The 12,545-nt window shown below is 56.4% G+C and overlaps 1 protein-coding gene across 4 annotated transcripts in view; it reads right to left on the minus strand.

Annotated features, from left to right (window-relative positions):
* RBPMS (RNA binding protein, mRNA processing factor) overlaps positions 1–12,545 on the minus strand; it is a 76,204-nt gene that overhangs the window by 30,568 nt on the left and 33,091 nt on the right. For all 4 annotated transcript variants that reach the window (XM_075929337.1, XM_075929335.1, XM_075929334.1 and 1 more), the window contains exon 5: positions 611–761. In XM_075929337.1, the coding sequence (XP_075785452.1) occupies positions 611–761 (151 nt within the window). The remainder of the gene's footprint in view (positions 1–610; positions 762–12,545) is intronic.

Here is a 12,545-nt window from a genome sequence, read left to right on the forward strand (position 1 = left end):
GGTGCAGCAGTGCCCGACACAGAGGTGAAATCACCTCCCTGAGATTCCCGTTTGCACAGCCCATGACTGCGTTAGCCCTTTCGGCCCCCAGCACAGCCCTGGGAGTTCACGGTTAGCTCATTATCCACTATGACCCCCGAATCTTTGTCAGAGTCACTGTCCTCAGGATAGAGTCCCCGATCCTGCAGGTGTAGCCTGCGGGCTCTGTTCCCAGATGTACACACGGACGTGTACACCATTGCGTCTTCGCTGTGGGGTGGAAACGTTCTAGATGTGACCGTGCATAGATCCACAGAGCGCCAGTAGCAACAGCCAGAAAACAACAGCACAGGCACCAAGCGAGGCCACTCGTTTGTACCTACTGCCTAGGCTCCCTTCCAGAGGAAGATGATCCCCTCTGACTCCTGGTCTACCAAACCGCCTCATCTTCCCACAGGCGTGAGGGGGGCGCGCTCCAGTCACACCGAGCATTGCTCTGCACAGACACCGGCCTAGCGCAGCCATTTCTCCCCTGTCCGGTTGTCTACGTCACCGAGTGCCACACAACCCGGCTCCTTGGCCATCTCTCCCCGCTGTCTGAATTCAGAAGAGCATAAAAGCAAACACTTACATGACTCCCTGGTAATGAACTGAGGTACAGCGCTGGGGAGAGGCGTGCTCGGGTTCGGGGTTCCCACTAGCTTGCTCTTGGCCATCTTGGTGTTTGCCTTGGCGAACTCTAGTCGTAGCGTTTGTGGGATTTCGGGGTCAAAGCGAATTCCCTTGATCAAAGCAAGAAAACAAGAGAGCGTGTCAATTATCCGTACAGCCAACAGGGAAAACTGCTGAATAGAATCAGCTGGGGGGGAGGGGGATTCCCGACACAGGAGGGAGAAGCCACTGGGGGTGGGGACACGAGCACCTCAAAGCAAAACACAAATCACTAGGTTCTCCGAGCCGGCAGTGAGATCTGCCCTGGCAGGACCAGCACCTCCGTAGGGATTCAGGATCCAGGTGCCTGGATCTGACTGCAGGATACGGGCTTTCCCCCACTTTGCAGAAAGGAAAACACACCCACATTCCAGTTTTAAAGCTGAAGCTGATGACTGGTTTGCAAATTCGTATCTTTACTGACTCGGCTGACACAACCGTCACCGGGAAGGGCTCGGTTTTCCTTCCTTTGCTACAAAGAGCAGCACCGGCCCTCCTCCGGCTCACAGAACAGCTGTGACAAGCTCACAAGGCAGAGAACGCTGCACACACACACCAGCCTTTGTAGGCTGGCACCTTCCAGCCAAGGGGTGTCCAAACGCAGCAGCATTCAGTTACATGGGCAGTGTCAAGGACCCAAGGCCGGGACTGGTTCTCAGGACTCCGGTGATCAGTAACCGCACTGCACAGCGGTAGCGGAGCTGGCCAGAGGCTTGTGAAAGCAACGGCAAGTTGGCCACACGCAGAAGACAGAAACCCTAAAACCAGAGGAATGGAGAGCAGCTGAAAGGCTCCGAGTTTGCCCCGAGGGAAGGGCTGTTTGCAGAGTTATTTTGAGAAGTCCGGGGATCAGGAGAAACAGTCACGATTAACTCAGGCTGGGCTCCCACACCGCAGAATCAAACCCACGCGGGATGCAAAAAGGCAAGGAGGAGAGAGGGGGCGAATAAAGGGAAAGAGAAACACCTGTCCCCTGGCTGTGAACAGTTACACGTCTTACGGCCAGGGCAGAGGGCTCCGGGAGTGGGAAATGACGGGGTGGACAGACCCTTCCCACTGAAAGCAGTGAAGGGCACAGCCCCAAGCTGGACTCAGAACCACTCTGAAGTCGCTAAGACCCAGGTCTGGACGTGGGAGCTCAGGGCACCTCTAGCTGACATGTTCTTTAGCTACAGCAAGCAAGGGAGGTTTAGGTTGGACATTAGGAACAAATTCTTTCTGTCCGGGTGGTTACACACTGGAATAAGTTGCCTAGGGAAGTTGTGGAAACTCCATCCCTGGAGATAGTTAAGAGCAGGTTGGACAGACACCGGTCAGGGATGATCTAGACAGAGCTTGGTCCTGCCGTGAGGGCAGGGGACTGGACTCGACAACCTCTCGAGGTCCCTTCCAGTCCTGGTGTTCTAGTCGTCTATGCTGATGCTCAGCTTCAAAAGAGGTGGATTGCGCAGGACCCAAGGGATGAGAAGGTCTCTGAACTCCCAGCTAAGCAGAAGGGAGCATCGTATGGGAACAGGCTTGCTTGTGAGGTGTCTCCAGAACTCCCAGCTGAGGCATGGCCCACAAATACCCAGCCCCAGAACCGCCTCCCCTCTGGAACTGTGGCCCTGTCACCGCTAGGCGCTCCCGGGAGGGCAAGGCGTGGGAGCAGGGTCAGGAGACGGGAGCGCCTCCTACAGGACGCACAGGGCGTTGGGGACATTTTGCTCCTCATGTCTCCGTACCTCACTTCCCATCTGTAAAATGGGGAGAATGTGCCTTCCTTCCCCACCCCCTGTCTGGCTCATCTAGCTCCTTGGGAAGTTCCTTGCTCTGGAACCCTTGCACAATGGGGCCCTGACCAGTGACCTAGAGCCATGACTCCCGCGGCTCGCTGGCGATCTGTAACGGGAGCGCCGATCCTCTCTCCTGCATGCTCAGCAGACCTGCGTCCACCCCCCCGACCTCTCAGACCCCTCGCGGAACTGGGTCTCCTGCCCCCTCTGTAGAGAGGCCAAGGAGCGGGGAGGCAGGGAGAAGGAACAGGAGGGGGTGGGAAGATGCCCATCACTGGCCTGCCCTGCATAAATAAAGCTGTGTCACTTCCAGAGCTACGGTTCTGGCGTCGCCCGCAAGCCCGGCAATTCTTTATTCGGAGGCCGGTGTGCGTCCGCGGGACATGACAGTGTTTATTTGTACCGGTCCTGCTGTCAGAGAGGAGTGAAAACCACGCCCAGCAGGAGAGGGGGCCCCGGTCTCTCCAATCCGTAACTCACAGGACCAGTGGGGCCGTCTCAAAGTCCCGTCTTCTCAGGCAGTCAGACCGACCGAGGAAGGAGGGGCTTTCCCACGCAGACCCACCCCTCCTTTTTCAAGTGCCCTCCGCAGTCCGTGCACCTTCGGCAGAGTGAGAAACTTCCAAGGCCAAGTCGCACAGCCAAGCGAGTGTCGAGAGAGAGAGAGAGAGGAGAAAAGCGCAAAGAGGCGGGTGGGGAGCGTGGCGAATGCTGCCACGGCTGGGTGGCAGGATGCTCCTAGGGACACAGGAATGTCACCGCTCCCTGGCTGGCCAGCCCCAGGGAAGGCCAGGGAGAGCCAAAGGAGCAAGACGGATGCAGCGATAGCGCAGGGCGCGCGACAGCAACTTTTGCTGGAACTAAACTCCCAGGCATAACCGCTCGGGCATGGCAGCATTCGGAGACGCTGACCCGGGCATGCACTGAGTGTCACGGTGGTCTCCTCCCTCCTGCGCAGCTCCTCAGCTTCTCGGCTACGTGGCCAGACGCTCCAGGCCCTAACCAAGTCCACATGAAATGAAAATTTACCGTCCCCCCTCATCTATCCTACATGGGGGAATGGCTGCTGCAAACTCCCATCTTGCTGCTACAGACTCGCCGGGCCTCGGGACAAGGCAGGGGAGCCGCCTCGTGCCCCATGTAAGATGGAAGGGGCAGGGCTGGGGCTAGCCCCCCCTAGACAGTCCTCTGCACTGTGGGGGGCTCTAGCAGGGATTTCAAGAGCCCGGGACCCTTTTGAATTGCCAGGCCCTGGAGCTACTGCCCTCTTTGTCCTGCTCCCCGCCCCTCTACCGGTGGGCCCGAACTCCAGGTATTATCCACAGCCATTTTCATCGAAACGTGAGCAGGATATAAAGAGCCTCGCTCCCAAGAAGTCCGATAAGTATTTGCGCGTGTAAATCCACTTGTGCGTGTGAACGGGTCAGCTGTGCACCTGGCTGGCCGCATCCACGCACACACAAACGTGCCACAACAGGGCACATCCACGGGGCTTGTGCAGAGTCTGCGTGTGCTCAATGGAAGTCAATCCAGATCTTACTCAAGCTGGGACCGATGGCCACACGGGGGGAAGTGCCAAACTCAATTCCCCAGCCCACTACGTCGTTGAGCAAAACAAACCCCCGATTTCTTCCTTCCAAATTAAAGTCCCGACGTCCTTTAAAGCCTCCGAAGTTTAAATGACCTAATTTGTTTGGCAGCAAATTCTGAGTCGACAGGCTTAGAACAAGTCACATTCCTCTAACATCTCTCGCATCAGCACCATATTTGGGTCCTGTTCCACAGAGCCCTTATCCTTGGGGATTAGCCGAGCCAAAAATACTTTACATTTAAAAAAGACGACCAGGAAAAACAGAGAAAGAAACTAGAGACGGGCTGTTTGCCATTATCCCTGCGTGATGTGATTACCCCGGGCACACAATGATTTCACCCAAAATGGCATCAGGAGATGAACTCTTACGGATAGCGGGGAGCTGGGCTCGTTGAAATCCATTTTTTTCCATGTGAAAAAGCAGGCTAAAAAATGAGTCAATCGCTAACTGGGAGGTTAGAAAATGGCTTCCTTCAGGGCAAGGTTGCTGCTTTTTGGGGTCCGAGGGGAGTCAACAGTGTGCCCTTATAGCCAAGAAGGCTAATGGCATATTAGGGTGCATTAGGAGGAGCATTGCCAGCAGATCCAGAGAAGTGATTATCCCCCTTTATTTGGCTCTGGTGAGGCTACATCTGGAATACTGTGTCCAGTTCTGGGCCCCCCACTACAGAAAGGATGTGGACACATTGGAGAGGGTCCAGCGGAGGGCAACCAAAATGAATAGGGGGCTGGAGCATATGACCTATGACAAGAGGCTGAGGGAGTTGGGTCTGTTTAGTCTGCAGAAGCGAAGAGTGAGGGGGGATTTGATAGCAGCCTTCAACTTCCTGAAGGGAGGTTCCAAAGAGGATGGAGAGAGGCTGTTGTCAGTAGTGACGGATGGCAGAACAAGGAGCAATGGGCTCAAGTTGCAGTGGGAGAGGTCCAGGTTGGATATTAGGAAAAAAACTATTTCCCTAGGAGGGTGATGAAGCACTGGGATGGGTTACCTAGGGAAGTAGTGGAGTCTCCATCCCTGGAGGTGTTTAAGTCTCAGCTTGACAAAGCCCTGGCCGGGTTGATTTAGTTGGGATTGGTCCTGCCTAGGGCAGGGGGCTGGACTTGATGACTTTCTGAGGTCTCTTCCAGCTCTATGGTTCTATGATTCTGTAACTAGGGACAACGATCAGGTCTAGATTTGTTGCCCAGCACAAAGCCAAGCAAAACGCCCCCGTTTTAAATTTTCATGGCAAGGTTCAAGGGAGGAGTCGCTTCAGGGTTTGGCTGGGATGCCCATCCAGATGCAACTCAGCTGTTTCAACTGGGTTGGCTTTGAGTTTTGGAGCCTCACTGTCCCCAAGCTGGAATTTCAAGGGCTAAGCTCTCCGGCAGGAATCAAAGCAGAGCCAAGGGCTGACTCTGCAAGGGGGGTGCTGGGTTTTCACTCCAGTTAGGATCCTATGAAACCTGGGGGGGGAAGAGGGGAGGGGTGTCCAACAATCAGGGTCACAGACAGCCCAGGCCACCACTTGTGACCCCACCTGGCACTGGGTGGAGCCAGCACACAGCCCCCAGTCCAGGGCTGCCTCAACTGGGGCAAAGGAGGAGGAAGCTCGCAGGCCTGCTAGTGCGTGAGGGAAGGTGCAGGGGAGCAGAGCTAGAGAAAGGCGGAGCTGCGCGGAATTGCATTTCCTTGCATCTGGGCTGAATCCTGGCCCGCTTCCAGAGGGACTCCGTCCACACGCCCGTGCCCCGCTCCCTGCCGGGGAAAAGGCCGATACACTGAGACAGGCACCCCACTGCACCGCAGGGGTGAGTTCGGGTTCTCCCCTTGGGATGGCATGGCCATGGGCTTACGCCGGGTTGGGGGGACGATGACATGGAATTCAGAGAGCTGTAACCGGTGGGTGTCCTGCGGGACAGCGCCCGCTTTGCAGAAAGACAACACCCCTTTGGACCTTGCCTCGTATGGGAAAGGTGGAGGGATTCCGGTCTGCAGGGAGGCAACAAGATGAGCTAGTCTAGATCTGGGCTGCTCCGTACCCAGCCGCCTTCCACCGGAATGCACCGGATACCCTGCATTCTCGTTTTCTGGCCCATCCCATCCGATGAGAGAACCAGGCCTCGTGACTGACGGGAACGCTAGGAAACGAACAAGGTGCACGCGAGGGGGATTAAAAACTGGCTGGCAGACAGTGATCGCAAGCAGGGAATTTCTAGCACGCGGGCGTCCAGCATCTTGGGCCTATGCTATGGAATATTTTTATCAGTGACTTGGAAGAACACATCAAATCATGGCCGAGAAAAGTTTGCAGGTGACAACTGGGGGACTCCGTGCTGACAAAGATTTAGGGGCTGGGGTGGGTGATACGCAACCCCGGTGCGATGCAGCAGCCAAAAGGCTAATGCAGCCCTCGGATGCTCAAACAGGGCAATCGTGAGCAGGAGCAGAGAGGTTATTTCAGCTCTGCATTCGGCACTGGCTATTGCGCTGGGGCTGAGAGAGCAGAGCTACATTCATGGTGCTATAACCTTGTTTTACTGCTTCCCTTGGCTTTCCCTTGCTGCTTTGCTCCATTCATCCCTCTGTACATATTTCCCACTCTGTGTTCACTGTACTGTTCTGTTGGGGGGGGTTACTCCCAGGAGGAGTATAGGGAACAAGAATCCCGGGGGGGGGGGGGAGAGCGGGAGTTTCCTCGCTTCTTTCCTACACATCCTTTTCCTGGTCAGAGCCACCTGCAGAGCAGACTCATCTTGGCCACAAATGTGTCCCGTGCTGGTGCCCACAATGCAAGAAGGATGCTGATAAACTGGAGGGGTCAGAGAAAAGCTGCAAGAATGAATAAAAGGCTAGAAAACAGCGAGGGATGTTCCATCTACTTCACTTCCCAAAGAGAAGGCTAACAGGAGACTTGGTTACAGTCTATAGGTATCTACAAGGGGGAAAATATTTACTAACAAGCTCTTCAGTCCAGCAGAGAAAGGTATAACACCGTCCAATCTGGACACTGAAGCTAGACAAATTCAGACTGGAAACACAGGGCGATTTTTTACAATGAGAGGCGGGGTTCCCTGTAAGATGAGCACTTGGACGTCCACCCAGGAGAGAGTCAAATGCCACCGCAGCTGATTAGCAGAAAGCCCACAGCTGACAGGATGTGTTTCCACTAGCGGTGCACATGCCTCGGCGCACATAAAATTTATTCCGCACATGGATGGGGAAAACTAAGAGGGAACCTTGGTGAGTGTAATTAACCTTTGGAACGACTTACCAAAGGCTGTGCTAATCCAGCACTAACCAGTTTTACACCGAGAGGGGATGTGTTTGTAACTCATCTACTTGAGGCACGATATGGGTGAAGTTTCCTGGTCTATGTTCTACCCAGGGTCAGATTTGATGATCCCAGTGGTTCGTTCTGGCCTTAGCACCTACAAAAGTATGACTTAAAGACAGAGGTTTTTAGAGCAAATAAAAGGGTCAGGCGCCGCTCTCGGGTCCAGCAGCCACTCCCGGAGCCGGATTTTAGCAGGGGCTAGATAATTCCTTCCCACTAACAACATTTGTATTTCTCTTGAAGGCTGAGGCAGGCAAACCCCATTGCTTAGGCCTCTGCTGAGTCTTGTCCCTCCCGCATCTATTGTACAACTTGCCTAGGGCATTATGGGTTACCGGGGTGTTTGCTCCTTCCTCTGCAGCGTCAGGCCTAGGCCGCCGACGGTATCAGGCAAGATTAGGTCTGGTGCCCAGCCAGTATTTAAAGGAAAAGGCCCGACTCTCTGGGATGGGAATGCAAAGGAGAATGTGAGGGGGTGGGAAATTGTTTTGTTAGCTCCCCATCACGCCCAGCGCTGCCTGGGGGCCCTGTCCCGGGCTCCCCAGGACTCTGATCCTGCCTACTGGGTCCAAGCTGCGGCTAGATTAGCGAGAGAAGGTGGGAGAGCAACTTATGCATCAGTGGATGCTTTGCAGGGGACGGACAGTTCTTATGGGCATGAGCAGCGGCGGGGAGGCAGAACGTGACACATGCACGCAGCCAGCCAGCTCGCCGCACCGCTGCCCCAGCTGGCAGAGGTCACGGGGACTAGCACAGGACGGACCATTGGTCCCATCTGCTATGACGGCGGAGGGGAGATCCTAGCAGGTAAGGCAGGCCGCCGTGCACGCTATCCCAGTGAATGGGGGGGAGCAGATCCAACGCCATCTCTCATTCGTAGGAGTCTGGATAAGACCTTCACGAAAGAGCAGTTCTCTCCTCCCCCCTGCCCACCAGCCTAGTGCAGGGTCTTTTGCACCCTGAAGTACGTGGTACTGTCACGGTCCGAGGACACGGGGCTAGATGGACCGGGGGTGTGATTCCGTGTGGCTGTTCCCACGGCTCTTTATTTCCTTCCCTGACGGAGCCCCAGGGCGCTGGACGGGATGGGACACTTATCGGTGACTAACCTCCTGGCCCCACTTTCTGCTGCCGTGTTCCCAAAGCTACAACCACCACAAAGCGCGGCGCGGCGAACCCTGCATTCCCGGAGAGGAAGGGGCTTTCCTACCTACATGGACTAGCCTTGGCATCGTCTGCTTTTACCTCATTTCTGGTGGCGCCGTGCCCGTGAAAGCCAGGGCAGCCAGCAGGAAGTGCAGAGTTCTGCCGACTTTCCTCTCACATTTTTTCCTCCCTCTGAAGCTCTCCCACAGTTTTAACCCCTGCGCGGCCAACAGAAGACATGTGTGTGAAAGGAGCCTCTTACTCGCTAACGCACACGGCTAACCCGACCGGAGAGGAAGCTTTGAGCCGCTCAAGAGGAGAAAGATCGGTGAGCTGGTCGGATAATTTTATGCCCCATAATGTTTGCACTTCAACGTGCTCAAACAGGAGACATCTACTCTCATGCTTCAGGGCACCGTTCCATTCCACGCATCAGCTGATCAGCGTCAGGGTCAGGAAGGAAACTCAACCCCCTGCTCCCTTTATCCTGCACAGGGGAGTGACAGAATTGCTGGGCCTCTGGACAAGGTGGGGGGCAGCTCTGCACTCCTGGAGGGGTGGGGCAGAGGCTAGTCTCTCCCAACGCCTGGAGTACCCTGCCTGGCACTCGGGCGGCGATTGAAAGGGCTCTAGCCACGGGCGCTGCTGCAATAGCAGCCCCGGGCCCTTCAGAATTGCTAGGCCCTGGTGCAACAGCTCCCTTCCCCCCGTCCATCGGCAGGCCTGAGCCAGCAGTGTAGATATGAGCAAGTGCAGCTTGCTGAGGTTACAACCCTTGCGGCAATTGAGAGGGGCTGCTCTCAGAATACTCTCTCAGTATGGCGGGGAAGGAGCAGCGTCGCCAGACTCTTGGGCTATGTCTACACTGCAAGCTTCTTGCGCACAAACTTTTTGCGCAAGAGTTCTTGTGCAAGAGCGCGTCCACACTGCCATGTGCTTTGGCGCAAGAGTGTCCACGGCAAGGAAGCTCTGATGGACAGTTTAGCCACAGGGGTGTCTTGCGCGAGAAGCCCCTGTTGCCCGTCCACCCTGCCTTCTTGCACAAGAGCTCTTGCGCAAAAGGGCTTCTTCCTTGTAGAAAGAGGACAGACCTGGCCCAAAAAGCCCTCTGCTCTTACGACCAACGTTTTCTTACGATTCTGTACTTGCGCTCGTAGTACGGACGCGCTGCACGTTTTTGTGCAGAAACTCTGCCGTGTAGACGGCGCCTTGCAGAGAAAAGAGAGCAGAGATTTAAAAAGCCCCCGGGCGCGTCTGTGGCGAGGCGCCCCCTGGCGAACAGGTGCAGAGCTGCCAAGTCTCGTTCACTTACAGGACTTTTAGGGCGGCTCTACAGGTTTTTCTCCCCCCAAAAGAGGACTCGGTGCATGGTTCAGGGGATTGGCCTCCCCTCTTGCTACAAAGGCCAGCCACTGCCTTCAGAGGCAAGCCACGGAAATCCACGCTCTGACTCACGGCAGCGCTCTGACTTTCTCCTAGGGCCTGAAACATGGCTCCCGTTTCCTCAGAGCCACCAGCCTCTCGCAGACACACCGCTGTGTCCTGGGACCAGCGCTCTGCCGGCCTGGCTGGCTCAGCCGCGCCACGAAAACAGGCTTCCCGCAAGCAAGGGCAACCATTCTGAATTGCGCCCAGCGCCCCATGTGAACCCCTTCCACGAGGGGACTAGCTAAGAGCACTAGGAGCGCGCCCAGCGCCATTGCCGGGCTCACACTGGCGCTTTACAGCGCTCGGGGCTGGAGAAAGGGGAGTGTTTTCACCCCCGTGAGCCAGAACGTTACAGGGACTGTAAAGTGCCCGTGTAGACGTGGCCTGAAATAGAAACCCAGGCAACAAAGGGAGAAATTCTGATGTGGAGCGAGTTAAAAAACAATGACTGACACGATTAAAGCAGCGATGCTCTATTAAAACCACGGCGGGCAGACATTATTTCAGAAGTATTTCTCTCTTAAAACAAACAAATGAATCAGCATTGATCATGTGAGCCTAGTTTTAGTCTCTGTAACTGCAGGTGACCTCTCAGAACCTCTCTACAACTCCAAGCCTGTTGCTTAGCATGCAAAGAGACTCACTGGGAAGTTATTTGTGGTGATTAACTTACATAGGGCTGCGTGGGGGTGGCACTTGGGGGGGAAAAGGGAACGTGGGGGAGGTGTTCTTTGAAAAGCCCAGCTCCTGAAGTCAGGCGATTCGGGCGGAATCTCGGTTTTATTTTGAAAAAGGAAAGTTTCCAGACCTCGGAGTCGCAGAGAAAGCCTGGAAAATGTGACCTCCTAAAGGCTCAAATGCTGGGAAATCTATAGCAACCCACTGATCCTTTTTTCCAAACTCATTTTTTAAAGTCACTCTCTTCATCGGGGGGGAAGGGGTGTCTGACTCCTACTTTGGGAACCGCATCCAATATCCAGCTGAGTCCACATCACTGGTTTCTATACCAGCATTGTAATAGTCTCCTTCCCATTCCTCCTGCGTACGGACGGCTTGTTTGCTCCTTGGACTGCAGCTGCAGGCTGAGCCGAGATCCCCACTGGGCTGTCGCCCCCCGCAAGCCCAAGGCACTCGGGGAGCTGCCAGGATTGCGGCAGATCTGCAGGGAAGATTCAGGAAGCAGATGTGGAGATGCTGCTTCCGGCGCCGGGTGGAGGCTCCCTTCTGCAGGTCTGACATCTGCGTGGCCCCTTGTCTAGGCTAGCCATGGCCTGTGCTATGTCTCCGCGGTGCGTCCTCCGCACAGCTCCACAGCTCACTCTGCAACGCTCCTCACACCCGGGTTGTTCTCCTCCCCTCCAGTTTTCACTAGCGCTCTGAGCCCGGGGCTCCAGGTGGCGGAGCCGGACCGAGCTCGGCGAGGGAGCAAGGCGGGGGAACAGCTGTTCTCCCGGGCCACCCGCATAGGGCTGGGGAGCACTTCCCCGGGGCGCACGGCCATGCTGGGCCTGAATCGGGGCAGGCGACTCAGCCGGCGCAGAAGCTTGAGAGAAACCTGATCTGGGAGCTGTCACTAGATCCACTTGGTCGAGATTTATTGAGTGTTTAAGACACTTACAAGGCTTGGCCCTTGAGCTCCAGCCCCGTCTCCTCCCCGAGGCTGGGACGGAGCCCGCCCGAGCCAACGCGGGGCCAGGCTTACGCTAACGCCGGAGCGTGTGAACACCCCAGTACCGAGTGGGGGGCAGGGCTCTGGGCTGAGTGGGAAGAGCTCCGCGTGGCGGCTTGGCCAGCAGGACAAGTGACAGGGCTGCCCAGGTGTGCCGGCCAGCGACACGCTCCTCTGCAAAGCGGCAGGAGCTGCCTGTTCTCCTCGTCGGGAGGGAGGTGGCAAACAAACCACCATCCTCCCTCCTGACGGGACAGGCCGGGGGCCAGATCCAGCCCAGCTGAAGGTGGCTTCAATTCCCGCCCACCCCTGGCTCCCCCTCTACAGCCTCCACTGCGGTCTCTCCCCCTTCCCGGCATCTCAGCCTCGTGCAGTGCCACGCTGGCCCACAGGCAAGTCACAGCCCCACAGGGCACTGCCGCAGGGCAACACACAAGCTGGCGCGTCCGCACAGAGCCTGGGACCGGGCAAGTGCCTCTGGGTCCCCACCCCCCGTGCAAAGACCCTCACCACGCGCCCAGGATACACAGGGCGAGGCTGAGCCAGCCACAGGGGACGAGACCGCAAGGAACTCCTAGGCAGAGGGAAGGGTTTCCTCAGAGCCTACGCGAAGCCACAGCGAGTCAAAACACCCCTTTGCCCTCCCTGCAGCCCTACCAAAACCACTGCCGAGCTGTCTTCTGCTGAGCGCCTCCAGGGAGTCGGGGCCACGCGTTCCAATTTCTCCTCGGAGAGGGAAGAAGAAATCCCTCCATTCCTTCAGATGTGGACCAACACTTCCCCGGGCGGGGGGGGGGGGTCACAGGCCACTCCGAGAGAGAGCAAGGGCCCCAAACGAAGTAGCGAAGGAGGGAATATGGTCTAAAAGCTGCCTGGCAATGCGGGCACGGCTATCTGGGGTCAAGACGAAAGGGCCATTTCTCCCGGCA

This window comes from Pelodiscus sinensis, chromosome 5 (genome assembly GCF_049634645.1).
Source record: "Pelodiscus sinensis isolate JC-2024 chromosome 5, ASM4963464v1, whole genome shotgun sequence".
Taxonomy (NCBI): Eukaryota; Metazoa; Chordata; order Testudines; family Trionychidae; genus Pelodiscus; species Pelodiscus sinensis.